The sequence below is a fragment of the Melanerpes formicivorus genome, unplaced genomic scaffold (assembly GCF_026170545.1).
Source record: "Melanerpes formicivorus ecotype bairdi unplaced genomic scaffold, bMelFor1.0.p_v2 SCAF_4, whole genome shotgun sequence".
In the NCBI taxonomy this organism is placed as follows: Eukaryota; Metazoa; Chordata; class Aves; order Piciformes; family Picidae; genus Melanerpes; species Melanerpes formicivorus.
The window spans coordinates 34,611,004-34,631,457 of record NW_027142356.1 but is presented as its reverse complement, the minus strand read 5'-3'; the positions used below and the strand labels follow the sequence as shown (position 1 = coordinate 34,631,457).

Here is a 20,454-nt window from a genome sequence, read left to right as displayed (position 1 = left end):
CCAGGTGACCTAATTGTGGCCTTCCAGTATCTGAAGGGGGCCTACAGGAAGGCTGGGGAGGGACTGCTCAGGATCTCAGGTAGTGATAGGACTAGGGGGAATGGAATGAAGCTGGAGGTGGGGAGATTCAGGCTGGATGTGAGGAGGAAGTTCTTCCCCATGAGAGTGGTGAAGCTTGGGAATGGGTTGTCCAGGGAGGTGGTCGAGGCCCTGTCCCTGGAGGTGTTTAAGCCCAGGCTGGATGAGGCTCTGGCCAGCCTGCTCTAGTGTGGGGTGTCCCTGCCCATGGCAGGGGGGTTGGAACTAGATGATCCTTGTGGTCCCTTCCAACCCTGACTGATACTATGATACTATGATACCTCCCTCGTGAACAACCCTCCCTTGCAGCAGCAAGGAGGTTTTATAGTCACAGTCAAGGACTGAGAGATAAAACCCTTTCTTTTGAAATCTGCAGTGCTGGCTGTAGGTTTGATTGAAGCCATTTGCTCTTTCATTTGAAGGGGAGCCAAGGGGGATGGGGGAGAGATAAAAGGGCCACCTGCAGGGTGGTGAAAGAGGAGTAACAAAAGCAGCACGGCAAGGCAGAAAAGCCACCCTCAGAAAAATGTGTCACCTGTTTTGTGTGCAGTCACCTGTGCCTCTGGAAACAACAGGCCCCCTTCCTGACAGAAACCATGGAGTATCTCATAGCTCATGCCAGTTCTGCCTCACTGGGACTTCTACATGCCTTCTGATCTCATAGAGCATTTCAGAGATCATTTAACCAGGGCTCTAAAGTGATTAGTAAATCACCCACAGAAAATAGAACTTTCTCATTTCAACTGTCAGTAGGGGCTCAGCCCTTCAGCAGTACCACAAACCCCCTCACTCCTCCTTGGGCAGGTCCATGAATACCTTGTGCTGTACAGTCAGCCAAAGCAGGTCTTGAGTTATCCGAACAGCAGTGAGAAAGAAGGGAACCCACCCCCCGCCCCGCCCCAGCCTTTGTTAGCAGAGTTCAGTCGTACCCAAAGCAGCTGACTGACACCCGCAGGAAGAGTTTTCCCTGCTGTTGACCACTTCTCCACATTTAAATGTAATCTGTTCTGAGAATAAATTTAGCTGCATAAAACACTTGTCTCAATTGTTACTGCTCCATCAAAGGGGGAAATCGCCTCTTTTGTGCCACATTGTGGTTGAGGGGAGGGGAAAGCTTCAGAGGCAACAGCAGGAGAGCGGACACTTTTTGTACCTGGAGAGCTGAATCACCAGGTTCTGGTTTAAAATCACCAATACCTAATGGGATTGCAGCAAATGAGTGACCAAGGCACAGCTTTACTGTCAAAAGTTACCGAGTGTTCAACGGAGCATGCAGGCTTTCTCTACCTACAAGCAAGGCCAAGTCAGTCCCAGAGGTTGCCACCAGGAGATGTTCCTGCTTGCCAAGTGAGCTGCTGACCTGCAGAATCAACTTCTTCACCACCAGCTCTGGTATTTTGGTAGGACATCCAGATTCTCACGGGTTCAGCCTCCAAAGCCTTTCAAAGGTGCAAACTCCTGAAGGTAAGATGAGGCCAATGAGATGAGGACAGCATGAGGCGTAGTGTGTGTGTATCCCAGACGTTCTGGCATCAGACACAGCTCTGTCCTACCAGGAATTTTAATTGTATTTCATAATTAATTGCAATCCATTCTATTATTGGATTTAGGTTTTTTTTAAATGGTTCTCTAACTGCAGAATCTTTAAGCCTTTAACAACCATAGTGAGAACCCCTCAGAATCTCCTCACTGTCCATTCCTTTTCTCTCAGCGTGTAGCCACCTCTCCTGCTCCAAGATGGATTTGGAATGAAACAGGGAATTTTTTGTTCCATCAGTTCTGTCCATTGCATGTGCACAGGTGTACAACTCTGTTCAGAAAGAAAGGCAGAGCTCTCCCCTCTGCTGAAGCAGGTAAGGAGCATGGGTTGCTCTCCTGTGAGGACAGACTGAAGGAGTTGGGGCTGTTCAGTCTGGAGAAGAGAAGGCTCCAAGGTGATCTAATTGTGGCCTTCCAGTATCTGAAGGGGGCCTACAGGAAGGCTGGGGAGGGACTGCTCAGGATCTCAGGTAGTGATAGGACTAGGGGGAATGGAATGAAGCTGGAGGTGGGGAGATTCAGGCTGGATGTGAGGAGGAGGTTCTTCACCATGAGAGTGGTGAAACCCTGGAATGGGTTGTCCAGGGAGGTGGTCGAGGCCCTGTCCCTGGAGGTGTTTAAGCCCAGGCTGGATGAGGCTCTGGCCAGCCTGATCTAGTGTGGGGTGTCCCTGCCCATGGCAGGGGGGTTGGACCTAGATGCTCCTTGTGGTCCCTTCCAACCCTGACTGATACTATGATACTATGTGCAGCAGGTGGGTGATGCCCTGGAGGGGGACAGCTGGCTTAGCTTAACATGCTAAGAGCAATTGCCACTGTTCCAGGGAGGCAACCCTATTTGTCTGATGAATGAGAGCCAACTGTCCACACTGCTGGCATAGTGTCAGCAACATCCTTTCTTCTATGGGTGGTGCAGTCTCACTTTACAAAACAATGAAACTGAAATGGAGTATTCCTACAGCTCTGTGCAGGTCGTGGGGTGGGGAGGGAGAAATGTGTGCTTTAACTTCTCCCTTGGCAGTGAAAAGCAAGAAGCTGTTGGGTTTTGACCTCACTCCCCCTCAGCAGTGTCAGCCTTCTGCAGCTGAGCTGCATTCACTTTAGAAACTGCCATCTCACATGGGTATTCCTGTACCAACAGCCCATCAGCTCTCTCTTTCCCACAGCAAGATGATCCTGCATCAGAAGCACAGAATCACAGAATGGTGGGGGTTGGAAGGGGCCTCTGGAGATCAAGTCCAACCCCCCTGCCTAAACAGGATGACCTCCTAGGGCAGGTCACACAGGAACACATCCAGGCAGGTTTTGAAAGTGTCCAGAGAAGGAGGCTCCCTAGCCCCTCTAGGCAGCCTGTCCCAGTGAACCAGCACCCTTAAACTACAGAATTTCCTCATGTTTAGATGGAACTCCTTCTGTTCAAGCTTGTGCCCACTGCCCCTTGTCCTGTCACTGGGCACCACTGAAAAAAGACTTGTCCCATCCTGCCCAAGCGTCATCTAGGTGCATGGATTAGTAACTAGAGGAGGTTTTACCTGTGCACAAAGGCAAGGCAGCAATGGAAGAGCCTCACTGCCAGGGCCGAGGATGGCTTGCCACACCTGGCTTGACCACTTCAGACAGACGCTGTGGAAGTGTTGCACCACTGGAGCCTTTTGCTGCAGCCCAGCAACGCAAGCGCTGCCGAATCCTCGGCCTGGCTTTGTTTCGGGGCAGAGCTGCAGGTGGTATCCCCAGAGGCAAAACGATGTCCACAGGCTTCAGCACAAGCCTCTCGCGTTCCGCCCGCGCCTCCCGGCCGGGTGCCTGCTTCGTGCCTGCCTTGCCCGCGGCTGGCACACCGCCGGTGTCTGAGGCGGGCTGGATAGGTTTCTTCACCTGAGCACTGCTCTCTCTTGGGTTCACCACCTTCTCTTCTGCTTTACTGACTGCTTTAGAGACAGATGCCTCAGCCTTTGCTTCAGGTAGAGTTTTCTGGTGAAGGTGGGTGATCTTCGGCTCTGCTCCACTGGTGGTAACCTTCCATCTGCTCTGTGGTTCTGTCTGTGGTCCCTTCTGTGTTCCTTTATGTGTTCCTTTCTGTGGTCCTTTCTGTGGTTCTTTCTGTGGTCCTTTCTGTGTTCCTTTCTGTGTTACTTTCTGTGTTACTTTCTGTGTTCCTTTCTGTGTTACTTTCTGTGGTCCTTTCTGTGGTCCTTTATGTGTTTCTTTCTGTGGTTCTTTCTGTGTTCCTTTCTGTGGTTCTTTCTGTGTTCCTTTCTGTGTTCCTTTCTGCTTCTTGCCTCTCTGTGGTTTGTCCACACCACCATCTAGCAGCCCTTTTGCTGCAGCACGAGCCAAAATGTCAGACAAGCTTTCAGAAGGCCCTTTCTAAACATTTCAAAGAAAACAACGGTGAATCAGAGCTGCAAACTCAACACCTTCATCCCAGACCCCTCAGAATTTGCTCCACAAGAAAACCAAGGCAAGAGAGAACTTGAAAGGCTTTTTCTGTGTCATTCTCTTCATTCTAGCTTCCCCCCAAGCCTCCTTCGAGCGTTGTAATTGCAGTGTGACAGGAAGTGCTACAAATAACCATGGAAGATCTCAGAGCTTTAATTTTCAATTACATTCTAATTAGCTCCCCCTCTTCCTAGTGAAAGAAGTCCTACTTTTCTCAGACACAGGAGGACAATGCTGATGCTCAGAAATGCAAACTAGCCCTTTAAGGCCTTTCCTCAGGTATCCTGCCGTGACCTTTCCACTTACTCAGCAAAAGCCCCCTGCCTTTAAAGCCAGGTTTGCTCATGACTTAAGTTTTGGAAGGAAACATTCATCCCTGTTTTACTCAGATCCTAATAAAGTATTAATCCCTACAGGTGAGAGTGTCTGGAAAACCCAAAGAGTGGCTGTCAATGGCTCCATGTCCCAGTGACAAGCAGAGTCCCTCAGGGACCAGTCCTGGGACCTGTCTTGTTCAACATCTTTGTGAGTGCCATGGACAGTGGCATTGAGTGCACCCACAGCAAGTCTGCTGATGACACCAAGCTGTGTGGTGCAGCAGACACGTTGGAGGGAAGGGAGGCCATCCAGAGGGACCTTGACAGGCTGGAGAGGTGGCACAAGCCAACCTCAGGAGGTTCAATAAGAGCAAGTGCAGGGTCCTGCATCTGGGTTGAGGCAATCCCAGGCACAAATCCAGGCTGGGCAGTGACTGGCTGGAAAGCAGCCCTGAGGAGAGAGACTTGGGGGTGCTGGTGGACAAGAAGCTCAACAGGAGCTCTCAGTGTGCACTTGCAGCCTGCAAAGCCAATCAGATCCTGGGCTGCATCAGGGGAAGTGTGGCCAGCAGGTCGAGGGAGGTGATCCTCCCCCTCTACTCAGCTCTGGTGAGACCCCACCTGGAGTACTGCCTCCAGTTCTGGAGCCCCTATTACAAGAGGGATCTGGAGGTGCTGGAGCGTGATCAAGGATGATCAGAGGGCTGGAGCACCTCTCCTATGAGGACAGACTGAAGGAGTTGGGGCTGTTCAGTCTGGAGAAGAGAAGGCTCCCAGGTGACCTCATTGTGGCCTTCCAGTATCTGAAGGGGGCCTACAAGAAGGCTGGGGAAGGACTTCTCAGGATGTCAGGTAGTGATAGGACTAGGGGGAATGGAATGAAGCTGGAGGTGGGGAGATTCAGGCTGGATGTGAGGAGGAGGTTCTTCCCCATGAGAGTGGTGAAGCCCTGGAATGGGTTGTCCAGGGAGGTGGTTGAGGCCCCGTCCCTGGAGGTGTTTAAGCCCAGGCTGGATGAGGCTCTGTCCAGCCTGATCTAGTGTGGGGTGTCCCTGCCCATGGCAGGGGGGTTGGAACTAGATGCTCCTTGTGGTCCCTTCCAACCCTGACTGATACTATGATAGTATGAAAACCTTGGTGACAGAGAGAGAACAAATGACTTTACTAAGCACCATTTATCCTGAGTCCAGACAAGCTGTGGGTTTCATGCCAGGGTGTCACAGCAACAGTTTTTCCTTGAGATGCTCTTAGCACTGACTTAGATCAGGAGACTGCTCTGATCAGGAACAGCTCCAGAATAAAAGGGCACAGGCTGGAAAGCTGTGCTTAGGATACAAGTCCAGAAGTGGCACATCTCACCTGCTTGCCTGTTCTTTGTCCCTAGTAACAGCCAGGGTTTATCTTGTCACCATGTTCCATTTCCTATCACCCTCTGTGGAAAATGGCAACATTCCTTTCCCATCAAGTGGGTTTAAATGGTGCTTTGCTTACCTCTATTGCTAGAACAGCTACAAAACAGCCACTGGAAACATCTGATGGCTCCATTTTGAAAAAGGTTTCAGTGGAAGCCTCCACATCAGAGCAAGGAGAAAAAACAGGAGGAATTAGCCTGCAAAAAAAGAAGTTACCAGAAAATATCACTTGAGGATCTACAAGGAACTAGACAAAGATGTATCAAATTATGTCTTTCAGTGACATTCTTCTACAACCTGATCTTTTGTTTTAAACCCCCACTTCAAGAAAGGCTTGAGGAGTCATCTTTCTAGAATTGATCTTTCCTAATAATTCCCATTTATTTCTTTCCAATAATTGGGTATATTAACCACCAGATAATTATATATGAGCATAATTAACAGCCATGTTCTTTTCTAATGCAAGGTGGTGGCCCCCAGGGATCAGTGCTGGGCCCCATCCTCTTTAATATCTTCATTGATGATCTGGATGAGGGGATTGAGTCAGGCATCAGCAAATTTGCAGATGACACCAAGTTGGGAGCAGATGTTGATCTGTTAGAGGGAAGAAGGGCTCTGTAGAGGGACCTTGACAGGCTGGACAGATGGGCAGAGTCCAACAGGATGGCATTCAACAAGTCCAAGTGACAGGTGCTGCACTTTGGCCACAACAACCCCATGCAGTGCTACAGGCTGGGGTTGGAGTGGCTGGAGAGCAGCCAGGCAGAAAGGGACCTGGGGGTGCTGATTGACAGCTGCCTAAACATGAGCCAGCAGTGTGCCCAGATGGCCAAGAAGGCAATTTCATCCTGGCCTGCATTAGGAATAGTGTGGCCAGCAGGAGCAGGGAAGTCATTGTGCCCCTGTACTCTGCTTTGGTTAGGCCACACCTTGAGTACTGTGTCCAGTTCTGGGCCCCTCAGTTTAAGAAGGACAATGAAACACTTGAACGTGTCCAGAGAAGGGCAATAAGGCTGGGGAGAGGCCTTGAGCACAAGCCCTATGAGGAGAGGCTGAGGGAGCTGGGGTTGCTTAGCTTGGAGAAGAGGAGGCTCAAGGGAGACCTTCTTGCTCTCTACAACTACCTGAAGGGTGGTTGTAGCCAGGAGGCAGTTGGTCTCTTCTCTAAAGCAACCAGCACCAGAACAAGTGGACACAGTCTCAAGCTGTGCCAGGGGAGGTTTAGGCTGGAGGTGAGGAGAAAGTTCTTCACAGAGAGAGTTGTTAGCCATTGGGATGTGCTGCCCAGGGAGGTGGTGGAGTCACCATCCCTGGAGGTGTTCAAGAGGGGTTTGGATGTGGCACTTGGTGCCATGGTCTAGTCATGAGGTCTGTGGTGACAGGTTGGACTTGATGATCTTTGAGGTCTCTCCCAACCTTGGTGATACTGTGATACACAGATCAGTGCAGGATAAGATATCTGCTAAGACTTAAAGTTACCCTGAACTTTTCCATGGGCAAAACTTCTCATTCCATACCTGTAGGGCTGTGTTTTCCTTCCTTCCACTGCAGATTCCAGTGCTTTTTTCACCACTAGTTCATTTTCTTCTGGGTAAACCGAGCAAGTACAGTAAACAACAGCTTGTACTTTAACTGCAAAGCAAACACAGGCAACTTTTCTACTGTTCCAGTTCTCCATACACACTGTGCTTCAGTAAGGACCAATTCCCACCTACAAATTATGCCTGGATGTCATTTTTAGCAGTAAATGGGTCCTCCTCTCACCTATTAATATTCACAGAATTGTTTTGGTTGAAAAAGGCCTTTAAGGCCATCTAGTCCAACCCTTCTCTACCTCTGCCAAGTCTGGTGCTAAACAATGTCCTTCAGCCCCGCATCTCTGCATCTCCTAAACACCTCCAGGCATAGTGACTCCACCACCTCCCTGGGCAGCCTGTTCCAATGCCTGACCACTCTCTTTCAGTAGGAAGTTCTTCCTACTAAACCTCCCCTGGCATAACTTCTGGCTATTTCCTCTCACCTATCACTTGATACTTGGGAGAAGAGACCAACAGCCACCTCACTACACCCTCCTGTCAGGTAGTTGTAGTGAACAATAAGATCTTCTCTTAGCCTTCTCTTCTCCAGACTGAGCAACCCCAGTTCCCTCAGCCCCTCCCCACAGGATGCCCTCCAAACCTCTCCCCAGCCACACTGCTGTTCTCGAGATACACTCCAGGACCTCAATGCCTTCTGTATACTGTGGGGCCCAGAACTGAACACAATACTCAAGCTGTGGCCTCACCAAGGCTGAGTACAGGGGCACCATCACTTCCCTACTCCTACTGCTCACAGTTTCTGATCCAGGCCAGGTTGCTTCCTGGCTGCTTTGGCCACCTGGGCAGACTGCTGGCTCCTGTTCAGCTGTCTATCCACCAGCACCCCCAGATCCTTTCCCACAGGGCTGCTTCCCAAGCCCGTGGTGTTGCTGACACACTCACACTGCAGCGCGTGCCTCAGCTCATCCAGCTGCCCCTCAGCCAGGACACGCAGTCTCTCCTCAGACACTGAGCCTCGGAAGATGTCTCTCAGCAATCCTGCATCTACATGCAGGGAGTTGGACATTTATTAATGCAACTTGTATTACTGCCTTAAAATCCAGCTGTTTGTTTGGTAACAGACCTGGGCATTAGCAGTGCAGTGGGAAGGGAGGTTTTAGGAATCACACCCCTAAGTAATGCCTGATTCATTCTTCTGTCTCTCTTTACCTGGAATTAACTTCTGCCTCTTTTGAGTTTGTGTTTCATGACAACTGTAGGTTGAATAGACTTACAGCACCCACCCATAAAGGAAGGTAAAGGAGGGTACACTGCATGCACTCACTGACACCTTGAAATAAATTTTCTACCTACAGCTTTTTACTTCAAAAGAAAGGCTGCACACACTCTGCTCCCCTCAGTAACCCTCAAGCTTCACACCACCCACCTGAAGTTGTCATCACAAAACATGCTGAATCCTTCAGTGCCACCTAGAAAGTTTTCTCTTTGGGAATCTTAAGCTAGGAATTTACATTCTTGTTCATGTTCTGTGGAAAAATCACCTGCATAATTTATTTACTCTCTTCTGTATTTCCACAGCAGTATCTGCATGTTGCACAGGCAGAATTATGCAAGTTACTTAACTTCTGTGCTTTACAGCTGTTAAGAATCTAAAAGGAAGTGTTTGTTATGACAGGAGACTGTTTACTGAAGCAGCTACAATGTCCAGACCACAATACCAGGAGAGGAGAGGTTCAGAGAGGAGAGGTCCAGAGAGGAGGAGAGGTTCAGAGAGGAGAGGTTCAGAGAGGAGAGGAGAGGTTCAGAGAGGAGAGGAGAGGTTCAGAGAGGAGAGGTTCAGAGAGGAGAGGTTCAGAGAGGTTCAGAGAGGAGAGGTTCAGAGAGGTTCAGAGAGGAGAGGAGAGGTTCAGAGAGGAGAGGAGAGGTTCAGAGAGGAGAGGTTCAGAGAGGAGAGGTTCAGAGAGGTTCAGAGAGGAGAGGTTCAGAGAGGTTCAGAGAGGAGAGGAGAGGTTCAGAGAGGAGAGGTTCAGAGAGGAGAGGTTCAGAGAGGTTCAGAGAGGAGAGGTTCAGAGAGGTTCAGAGAGGAGAGGTTCGGAGAGGAGAGGAGAGGTTCGGAGAGGAGAGGTTCGGAGAGGAGAGGTTCGGAGAGGAGAGGAGAGGAGAGGTTCGGAGAGGAGAGGAGAGGTTCAGAGAGGAGAGGAGAGGTTCGGAGAGGAGAGGTTCGGAGAGGAGAGGTTCGGAGAGGAGAGGAGAGGTTCGGAGAGGAGAGGTTCGGAGAGGAGAGGTTCGGAGAGGAGAGGTTCGGAGAGGAGAGGTTCGGAGAGGAGAGGAGAGGAGAGGAGAGGAGAGGAGAGGAGAGGAGAGGAGAGGAGAGGAGAGGAGAGGAGAGGAGAGGAGAGGAGAGGAGAGGAGAGGAGAGGAGAGACCTTCAAGATCATCATGTCCAACCCATCAACCAATCCAACCCACCTAAACAACTAACCCATGGCACCAAGCACCCCATCAAGTCTCCTCCTGAACACCTCCAATGATGGTGGTAATACTATCTCTACCAGAAAGCATGAGCTACCTGTTGTATCAGAAGTTACCTCCACATTCATTTAAAATAAAGTCTATTGGATTGCCAACACCCAGCCCAGAGCACTGTGGTAGCAGCAAAATGACTTTTGCCTTTTCAAGTCTCGGGTCTGTTGGTTCAATCTTAGTGAAGTCTTCATGCAGCAAGTGAATATCTGGGGGGGAAAAAAAGGAGGGGACACTCAGGAGTTCTACATGCAAGCAAGCCTTCCTAATTTTAATGTGATAAGGGCAAAGATTCTGTGGGGCTACACAGGCTTCCACAGAGCTAGAGCCTGCTAGATCCAGCTCCTGCAAAGTCTGCCCCACTGATTTCAAACAGGTTGAAGGGCTAGACTGTAGCACCTTCCACTGGAAAGTCTGCTCATGGGGTTCTGGAGCCCTGTAGGACTCTGTTCTGATTGTGTCCTCTGGATAAACCAGGGAAGTGCACGTGCTTTGGATTAACACCCTCAGAAACAGGTGAAAATCAAACTGAAAGCAACAGCCAAGACACCAAAGAAACAGAACCAAAAGTTGCCAGCTACACCAACCACTACACAGTAACTGCTTATATGGAAAACTTCACCCTGATGATTCAGGAGCCTGCACCCATGATGGTTCATCTGTAGCCTTGGATTAACTCACAGATGCACAGAACAGTTTGGGTTGGAAGGGACCTTAAAGATCATCCAGTTCCAACCCCTCTGCCACAGGCGGGGGCACCCTACACTAGACCAGGTTGCTCAAGGCCTCATCTAACCCACTGAAGGCCAGGTTGGATGAGGCCTTGAGCAATCTGGTCTAGGGGACAACTTCCCTGTAAATGGAGTCATCATCAGTTCACCTTGGGCCAAAATTTGTTGTCACTGCTCTCCCCAAACCGTTTGAATCCTGATACACATATGTCACGTTGATAGCTATCGCAAATAGCTGCCTTACATCACAAGTACACACTGCTGGTCACCTACTTTGACATCCCATGTGACTGAGTAAGTTCCTCAGTTCATCTGCTTTTGCTGATGATTCCACACCACAGACAAAAATCCTGGATGTGCTCTGAGCTGTCAGTGCTGAGAGATGGGCAATGGTGAGATGGGAACCCACGTGAGCTACTACGACGTCATCTTCTGTCCCCAGCTGTGCCTGCACAGAGTGCACAGCAAGGCTGCGAGACTTGTCCTAGAAATAATGATACAATAACCAACTCATTTGGGATCTCTGAGTGCCAACCTGTTCCTTACTCAATTATTTCATTGTTTTCATGACCAATTAGAAAGAGAGGAGGAGAAAACCTAAACAAAGATAGCTGCTAACATGGAATTAAATGAAGGACAAACCCAAGCATCTTATTAAACTCACTAGATAGAAATCATTCTAAATTAAACTGGGTAAGTAACTCTCCATTAAATCCACTACATTTAAGTAATTCTCAACTAAACTCACTAAATCAGCTTTAAATTAAACTCACTGAGTTAAGTGTGCCTGATCCCTTCAGGAGGAACTCTCAGTGACAGCCAGTTCCAAAGAGAAAACACAGCCCACAAAATGCAAAACTCATCCTCAGAGACAGCTTGACAGCGAAAGGCAGAATTATTCACACAGCTCTTGAAGGTAAGTATTGGCAAAATGAAGCCCTTCTGCATCAAAGGATTTGGCTGAAATTTAAACACTGAGGCAGGTTAGACTGAAGAAAGCACATACATGGGAGTAAATGATCTCATATTAGAGATGCCTGCATCAAGAATAGTGGCCAGCAGGAGCAGGGAAGTCATTGTGCCCTGGTACTCAGCACTGCTTAGGACACACCTTGAGTCCTGTGTCCAGTTCTGGGCCCCTCAGTTTAAGAAGGACATTGAGACTCTTGAATGTGTCCAGAGAAGGGCAACAAGGCTGGGGAGAAGGCCTTGAGCACAGCCCTGTGAGGAGAGGCTGAGGGAGCTGGGGTTATTAAGCCTGGAGAAGAGGAGGCTCAGGGGAGACCTTATTGTTGTACCTCCTGGTTGTAGCCAGGAGGTGGTTGGTCTCTTCTCCCAGGCAACCAGCACCAGAACAAGAGGACACAGTCTCAAGCTGCACCAGGGGAAGTTTAGACCCAATGTGAGGAGAAAGTTCTTTACAGAGAGAGTTGTTAGCCATTGGAATGTGCTGCTCAGGGAGGTGGTGGAGTCACCATCCCTGGAGGTGTTCAAGAGGGGATTGGATGTGGCACTTGGTGCCATGGTTTAGTAGTCATGAGGAGTTGGGTGACAGGTTGGACAGTTCACATTAACATCTCTGTGTTTGAGTACTACCCTACCCCACTACACACAGATGGAATTTTTGAGGGTTCTATTCTCTAGCTTTGAATGTTCTTAAGTAGTAATGCTCAGGATCTGCTCTGGTGACCTAAGGGTCTGTGATGTACACATCTTTTCTGTGTGTCTCCTATTCAAAACAGGCACACCCAAATGAGATACTTGGAATTGTGTTGTACCTGGTTAATACATTTTTAATTACTTAGTAGTTATCAATTTTCAGGGCTAAAATTTCAGGAAATGCTGAACACAAGGTGAAAAAAATCCCTTTGAAATGTTTCTGCTAAGTGTCACCAGACAGTCTGGATCCTTTGTAGTTGTGTCTTGTTGCAGGGTTAGCCTAAAACCACTGCTCTGCAACAAGAACCTCCAACCAGTATTGCCTGGGGAGGCTGATGATGGGGAAAGACCAGTGGGGTTTATGGAGATTTAGGAAATAGAACAGAATAGAGTAGAGTAGAGTAGAGTAGAATAGAATAGAATAGAATAGAATAGAATAGAATAGAATAGAATAGAATAGAATAGAATAGAATAGAATAGAATAGAATAGAATAGAATAGAATTAACCAGGTTGAAAAAGACCTTTGAGATCGAGTCCAACCCATCATCCAACACCATCTAATCAACTAAACCATGGCACCAAGCACCCCATCCAGTCTCTTCCTATAACACCTCCAGTGATGGTGACTCCACCAACCCCCTGGGTAGCACATTCTCTCTTTCTGTGAAGAACTTCTTCCTAACATCCAGCCTAAACCTCCCCTGGTGCAGCTTGAGGCTGTGTCCTCTTGTTCGGGTGCTGGTTGCCTGGGAGAAGAGACCAACCCCCACCTGTTTACAACCTCCCTTCAGGTAGCTGTAGACAGCACTACACACAATACAGACCATCATCATCATTCTATCACATATACACAACTGAGGAAGAACAGATGTCATGTTATGAGCATATCATTATCTCCTGCCTGGGGTAATGCATGTAGAGTCACATAGAAACTTTCCTCCTATCTTCAGAAGCAAGACAGACTCTTTGACCACATTTCATGTTTCTTTCAACAGTTTTATGATCAGATTTAATCAAACATCCTGGTAATTGAAGTGCAGCAATCAGTTCTAACCATTAACATTTACATGCTAAATTTACCAAGTCAATCAGTTTCTAACTTACCTGCTATCAAGGATGTCCAAAACCTTTTTGAGAGTTTGCTGCTGCCTGAGTGATTTAATTCCAGGGCAGTCACACAATACATGACCTCATGCTCATGTATTGGAGCACTGAAGCATTATTTTAGTTTGCAGAACTTACTATTTAAGGGTGAGACATCAACTCACCTGCAGCAGGAGTTTGCAATCTGCAAAAAGCTCTGAACTCAGCAGCTTTTCTTTAAGAGAGGAAGGAAAAAACAACACATCATGGCAATGCTGGTCCACACAGTAAGTGTCACGGTCCAAGTCTGCCACAGATGGAACTCTTGTGAATCCCTCATCCTTCAAATCTCTGAAAGCATCTTGAAGGCTGTTAACAGACAACTCTGACCATTAAATCTGCAAGACACTTAAGCAATGTAGTTTGCATTTTATGATCTGGATTTCTGCCCTTTAGCTTTGTGTGTGTATACACAGATGTATACACCGTGCCCCATAGCAAACTCCTGGCCAAGCTGTCAGCCCATGGCTTGGACAGCAGCACACTGCACTGGGTTAGGAACTGGCTGGATGGCCGAGCCCAGAGAGTGGTGGTGAATGGTGCCACATCCAGCTGGTGGCCAGTCACTAGTGGAGTCCCCCAGGGATCAGTGCTGGGCCCTGTGCTCTTTAACATCTTTATTGATGATCTGGATGAGGGCATTGAGTCCATCATCAGTAAATTTGGTGATGACACCAAGCTGGGGGCAGGAGTTGATCTGCTGGAGGGTAGAGAGGCTCTGCAGAGGGACCTCAACAGGCTGGACAGATGGGCAGAGTCCAACGGCATGAGATTGAACACATCCAAGTGCCAGGTTCTGCACATTGGCCACAACAACCCCAGGAGGTTGGAAGAGACCTTCAATATAACCTGGAAATTCTAAACCAAGGGTGCAGTAAACCACACCACTTGATGAGTAAAAATGTCAGCACCAGATGGTATTTTAAAGACCTCACCTGATTTTCAATGTGTTTACCCAAACACATAAAGGTAAAGCAGAAGCCCTTTGTTGCTGCTTCTGAATGGCTTCTGGTAGAATGTGCTCAATTGACAGAGCACCGTTTTTGATGCGACACCTTGCTACAGCAGCTGCCAATTTGGTCCTGAAACTACAAAAGTGTGGGCACAAATTTAGCAAGTTGGGCATCATCTCTTAACATGCAACATTTCTGTCCCAATGTTGTCTTACCCAGAAGCCAAAGCCAAACACCAGGCCTCATACTGCAGGGTGTTACAGGACATTTTTTTCCCCCACACAAGGGTAGAATCATAGAATCAATAAGGTTGGAAAAGACCTCAAAGATCATCAAGACCAACCTGTCACCCAACACCTCATGACTACTAAACCATGGCACCAAGTGCCAGGTCCAATCCCCTCTTGAACACCTCTAGGGGCGGTGACTCCACCACCTCCCTGAACAGCCCATTCCAACTGCTAACAACTCTGTGAAGAACTTTCTCCTCACCTTGAGCCTAAACCTCCCCTGGTGCAGCTTGAGACTGTGTCCTCTTGTTCTGGTGCTGGTTGCCTGGGAGAAGAGACCAACTCCCTCCCGGCTACAACCACCTTTCAGGTAGTTGTAGACAGCAAGAAGGTCTCCCCTGAGCCTCCTCTTCTCCAGGCTAAACAACCCCAGCTCCCTCAGCCTCTCCTCATAGGGCTCAAGGCCTCTCACCAGCCTCATTGCCCTTCTCTAGACATGTTCAAGTGTCTCAATGTCCTTCTTAAACTGAGGGGCCCAGAACTGGACACAGTACTCAAGGTGTGGCCTAATCAGTGCTGAGTACAGGGGCACAATGATCTTCCTACTCCTACTGGCCACACTATTCTTGATGCAGGCCATGTTGCCATTGGCCTTCTTGGCCACCTGGGCACACTGCTGGCTCATGGTCAGCCAGCTGTCAACCAGCACCCCCAGGTCCCTTTCTGTTTGGCTGCTCTCCAGCCACTCTGACCCCAGCCTGTAGCACTGCATGGGGTTGTTGTGGCCAAAGTACAGCCCCTGGCACTTGGACTTGTTGAATGTCATCATGTTGGATTCTGCCCATCTGCCCAGCCTGTCAAGGTCCCTCTGCAGAGCCCTTCTGCCCTCTAACTGATCAACATCTGCTCCCAACGTGGTGTCATCCACAAATTTACTGATGACTGACTCAACCCCCTCATCCAGATCATCAGTGAAGATATTAAACAGCATGTGGCCCAGCACTGATCCCTGGGGCACGCCACTAGTGACTGGCTGCCAGCTGGATGTGGCACCATTCACCACCACTCTCTGGGCTCAGCCCTCCAGCCAGTTCCTAACCCAGCTCAGAGTGCTGCTGTCCAAGCCACAGGCAGATGCACTGCAGTTGAGATTGTTTCACTTAAACGCCTCCAAGGGCTGGAATTATGACAGGTGACTCTCACCTATGCCCATTTTCAAAGCAAACTTTAAGAAAACAAACACACAAACAAATAAATCAATGTCAGTGGTTTGGAACTGCCACCTGTGGAGTGCAATCATCAGATTTTATTTCTTTTGCATGTTTGGAAATATAAATACATGTTTGGGGTGGAACACATCTGCTATGAAGATAGGCTGAGGGAGCTACGGGTGTGCAGCCTGAAGAAGAGAAGACTCTGGGTTGACCTTAGAGCTGCCTTCCCATACCAGAAGGGATCCCACAGGAAGGCTGAACAGACACTTTCCATAAGGCTGTCTAGCAATAGGACAAGGGGGAATGGTCTGCAGCTGAGGGAGAGTAGGTTTAGACTGGTTTCAATACAAGGGTGGTGAGACTGTGGAATAGGCTACCCAGGGAGGTTGTGGATGCTTCCCTGGGCATGTTCAAGGCCAGGCTGGATGAGGCCTTGAGCAGCCAAGTCTAGTTAGCAGCTGAAGCAGGTCCAGAAACATGCAACAAAGCTGGTGAAGGGTCTGGAGAACAGGTCTGGTGAGAAGCAGCTGAAGGAACTGGGGTTGTTTAGTCTGCAGAAAAGGAGGCTGAGGAGACCTTCTGGTTCTCTGCAACTCCCTGAAAGGAGGTTAGAGTGAGGTGGGTGTTGGTCTCTTCTCCCCAGTAACAAGTAACAGGACAAGGGAAAAAGGCCTCAAGTTGTGGTAGGGGAGGCTTGGATTGGATGTTAGGAAAGGTATCTTCACCAAAGGCACTGGGAGAGGCTCCCCAGGGCAGTGGTTGAGTCACCACCTCTGGAAGTATTTAAGACACAGCGATGTGGTGCTTAGGGCCGTGGTTTAGTGATGGGCTTGGCAATGCTGGGTGAATGGTTGAAGCTGATAATCTTAAAGGTCTTTTCCAACCCAAATGATTGCAAAGGAAGTTCTCAGCACACATACCTGTACAGATAATGCTCTATTTCCTGAACTTCTGCTACAGGTTCCTCTTCATTAAAACCCTTTCGTGGCTCAAACTTGCGGTCTTGTAGGTCATAAAGCATCACAACAAGCAAGCAGGTTAATTCATCTGGCTGCAATGGAAAAGCAGCTGGATAGTGAGAGGGACACAAAGTGTGCCTTACTTCTGCAAAATGATCTCCCAGTACTGTTTAACAGCTCTGTCACCAACATGGATGGTGGGACTGAGGCACCCTTTGCAAGTTTGCCAGCCACACCAAGCAGCTGACACACTGGAGGGATGGGCTGCCACTCAGAGGGACCTTGACAGGCTTGAGAGGTGGGCCTGTGCATACCTCACCAAGTTCAACAAGGCCAAGTGCGAGAAAGCACAGTGACAGAGTGACCTGGAGCCAGCACATTTTCCACTACAACTACAATATTTGTATACAATACAGTTTGCCCAGGGAACTAAACACGGGTTCAGTGTCTGATGGGTTCACAGGAGAAAGGAAGGGAACATGATTTTTTTCCCCTACTCACAAAGACACAACTGGGAAGGAAAGCAGATGGACATCATTGGCTGAGGCCTCATCCCTGGAGGTGTTTAAGACCAGGCTGGACGAGGCTCTGGCCAGCTTGATTTAATGTGGGGTGTCCCTGCCCATGGCAGGGGGGTTGGAACTAGATGATCATTGTGGTCCCTTCCAACCCTGACTGATACTGTGATACTGTGATACTATCATCACAGCTTAAGTACTACACTGCAGTAAGCATTGTAGTTCACTCTCCTATCTTCTTTCTTTGCAGGTTTTGATTCCCAGCAGTAAGATGCAAGAAGAATCTCACAAACAACCTATCTAGTGCCTTGGAGAGTTACCCTTTAGACAGCTATCTAAAAAGAGCAGCAATATTTCAGTCTCAGGCTACCAGACAGTTCAAATCAACAGATGCTGTTCTGCAGACTGTTACAGAACTCTCAGAAAAGTTTCTCATTACAGCAACTCAGAAAACTTAGGATTTACTGCCTCACAAAAATGTTCACTTACTATTGATGGGGAGGGGTAAACACAACTATCCAACAGTATTTCTTCCAGAAGATCTTGATCTGCAGAAAAATATAGTACTGACAAGTCACACTACAGAAGGAAAACCTCTAAATCACTGAAGAAAAAAGTTTAAACAACATGAAAATTCAGGGGAATTCTACCAACAAACTTCTTTAGAGGAGATGGGTAGAGTTTAAGTGTTTGATTTCACAACAGGCCAACAACATGTGTTTAAATATTGGAGGGATTCAAGTGGTAACCTGAGGCTTAATAAAACAAAAATTCCAGATCATAGAATCACAGAATGGCAGGGGCTGGAAAAGACCTCTGAAGATCACTGAGCCCAACCCTCCTGCCAAAGCAGGGTCACCTGGGAACACATCCAGATGGGTTATGACAGTGTCTAGAGGAGACTCCACAACTTCTCTGGACAGCCTGTTCCAGTGCTCCAGCACCCTTACAGTGAAGTTTTTCCTCATGTTGAGGTGGAACTCCCTGTGTTCCAGTTTGTATCCACTGCCCCATGTCCTATCACAGGACACCATGAGAAAGAGCCTGACCTCTTCTTGACACTCACTCTTCAGATATTTATAAACATTAATAAGATCTCCTCTCTGTCTTCTGGTTAGGCCACACCTAGAGTCCTGTGTCCAGTTCTGGGCCCCTCAGTTTAGGAAAGATGTTGAGTAGCTGGAAGGTGTCCAGAGAAGGGCAACAAAGCTGGGGAGGGGTTTGGAGCACAGCCCTGTGAGGAGAGGCTGAGGGAGCTGGGGGTGTTTAGTCTGGAGAAGAGGAGGCTCAGTGGAGCCCTTCTTGCTCTCTACAACTACCTGAAGGGAGGTTGTAGCCAGGTGGGAGTTGGTCTCTTCTCCCAGGCAACCAGCACCAGAACAAGAGGACACAGTCTCAAGCTGTGCCAGGGGAGGTTTAGGGTGGATGTTAGGAAGAAGTTCTTCACAGAAAGAGAGATTGGCCATTGGAATATGCTGCCCAGGGAGGTGGTGGAGTCGCCATCACTGGAGGTGTTTAGGAAGAGACTTGGATGGGGTGCTTGGTGTCATGGTTTAGTTGATTAGATGGTGTTGGATGACAGGCTGGACTCGATGATCCCAAAGGTCTCTTCCAATCTGTTTAATTCTATTCTATTCTCCAGACTGAACAGACTCAGGTCTCTCAGTCTTTCCTCCCAAGACAGACATTCCAGTCCCTTCATCGTCCTCAAAGCCCTCTGTTGGACACACTCTAGTATATCCCTGTCTCCCTTGAACCAGGGACCCAGAACTAAACACTTTGATTTCCCCTTGTTTCTCTGCTGCACCATTTCCTATTGCAGTTTTTGGGAAAGCTGTGTACTTACATTTTAGAGCACTAAAAGCCAGTTCATAAGCTGCACGCTGGGAATGCTCATCCTGAAGAGTCACCATGGCAGACACTGAGTCACCGCCGTACCGCACCAAGGCTCTATCCCTACGCTTTTCAGTGTGAATGCCTTGGAAAATCTGAGCTGCCCTGATGTACACTGAGTCGTGATAGCCATTCTTCTCAATCACAGTCATTCTTCTTCTTTCAGCAGGTCCTTTCTCATCTGAAATTCTCACTTCACTCAGCTCTGAAGTATCATTTATAACATTCTCATGTGAAGACACCGAGTCACTTTCAGAATCTGGCATTTTTCCAGCTGCTGATTGTTCAAGCTCAAGTCGCAATCCTGCTGCCCTGAAAAAAAAAACCCACAACAGTTTGTTGTTTCTTTCACTAGAATACATTTTTCTCTTCATTTTCTGGTTTTTAATGGGATTTGTTTTCTTATTTAGGCTCTAATCCTCCATCTGTGTCCAGAGAAGGGCAACGAGGCTGGGGAGAAGCCTCAAGCACAAGCCCTACGAAGAGAGGCTGAGGGAGCTGGGATTGTTCAGCCTGGAGAAGAGAAGGCTCAGGGGAGACCTTGTTGCTGTCTACAACTACCTGAAGGGAGGTTGTAGCCAGGGAGGGGTTGGTCTCTTCTCCCAGGCAACCAGCACCAGAACAAGAGGACACAGTCTCAAGCTGCACCAAGGGACATTTAGGCTTCAGGTGAGGAGAAAGCTCTTCACAGAAAGAGTAATTGGCCATTGGAATGTGCTGCCCAGGGAGGTGGTTGAGCCACCGTCCCTGGAGGTGTTCAAGAGAGCACTGGATGTGGCACCAAGTGACATGGTCCAGTAGTCATGAGGTCTTGGGTGACAGGTTGGACTTGATGATCTTTGAGGTCTTTTCCAGCCTTATTCATTCTGTGATCCAATATGCATAGTTTTGCTTCAATTACCACCATTTTCAGTAGCCTCTACCCTTATACAGTTCAGGAAAAAGAGATAAACAGTAAACAACCCCACAGCATTTGTGCTGTTTCAGGTAGGGCAGGCAGCCTGATGACCCAGTAGTGATTCACATTCACAGGACCTCACTGAAAGGGGCTCTGTGAGCATGGACACTGCTCCTCACACACCAAGAAACACCAAATCCTTGACAGCCATACACTGTAACTTTTGTCTTATGAGTCTTATGGGTGTAGATGACTCTATCTGCTCTCTAACATAGTATCACAGTATCAGTCAGGGTTGGAAGGGACCACAAGGATCATCTAGTTCCAACCCCCCTGCCATGGGCAGGGACACCCCACACTAGATCAGGCTGGACAGAGCCTCAGCCAGCCTGCTCTTAAACACCTCCAGG

The 20,454-nt window shown here is 48.5% G+C and overlaps 1 protein-coding gene across 1 annotated transcript; it reads right to left on the bottom strand.

Annotated features, from left to right (window-relative positions):
• Positions 1 to 1,099: 1,099 nt before the first annotated feature.
• Positions 1,100 to 19,452, bottom strand: NSUN7 (NOP2/Sun RNA methyltransferase family member 7). Its single transcript, XM_068137607.1, has 12 exons — positions 19,100 to 19,452; positions 17,743 to 17,801; positions 16,697 to 16,827; positions 14,315 to 14,467; positions 13,505 to 13,688; positions 10,850 to 11,060; positions 9,911 to 10,054; positions 8,265 to 8,366; positions 7,302 to 7,416; positions 5,864 to 5,981; positions 3,149 to 3,983; positions 1,100 to 1,536 (listed from the first exon to the last, which is right to left on the bottom strand). Exons 1-11 carry the CDS (start codon positions 19,410 to 19,412, stop codon positions 3,183 to 3,185), a joined length of 2,331 nt encoding a protein of 776 aa, XP_067993708.1. The 5' UTR covers positions 19,413 to 19,452; the 3' UTR covers positions 1,100 to 1,536; positions 3,149 to 3,182.
• Between the last annotated feature and the right edge of the window lie 1,002 nt (positions 19,453 to 20,454).

What these genes read in the sequence shown, in the direction of transcription:
- NSUN7 (XM_068137607.1), bottom strand. Translation starts at nt 19,412, where the DNA reads ATGCCAGATTCTGAAAGTGACTCGGTGTCTTCACATGAGAATGTTATA. An exon ending in GGCTTTTAGTGCTCTAAAAT is followed by an intron (nt 17,802 to 19,099) that starts GTAAGTACACAG and finishes ATTTTTCTGCAG; the next exon opens with ATCAAGATCTTCTGGAAGAA. An exon ending in ATTGCAAACTCCTGCTGCAG is followed by an intron (nt 11,061 to 13,504) that starts GTGAGTTGATGT and finishes CATTATTTCTAG; the next exon opens with GACAAGTCTCGCAGCCTTGC.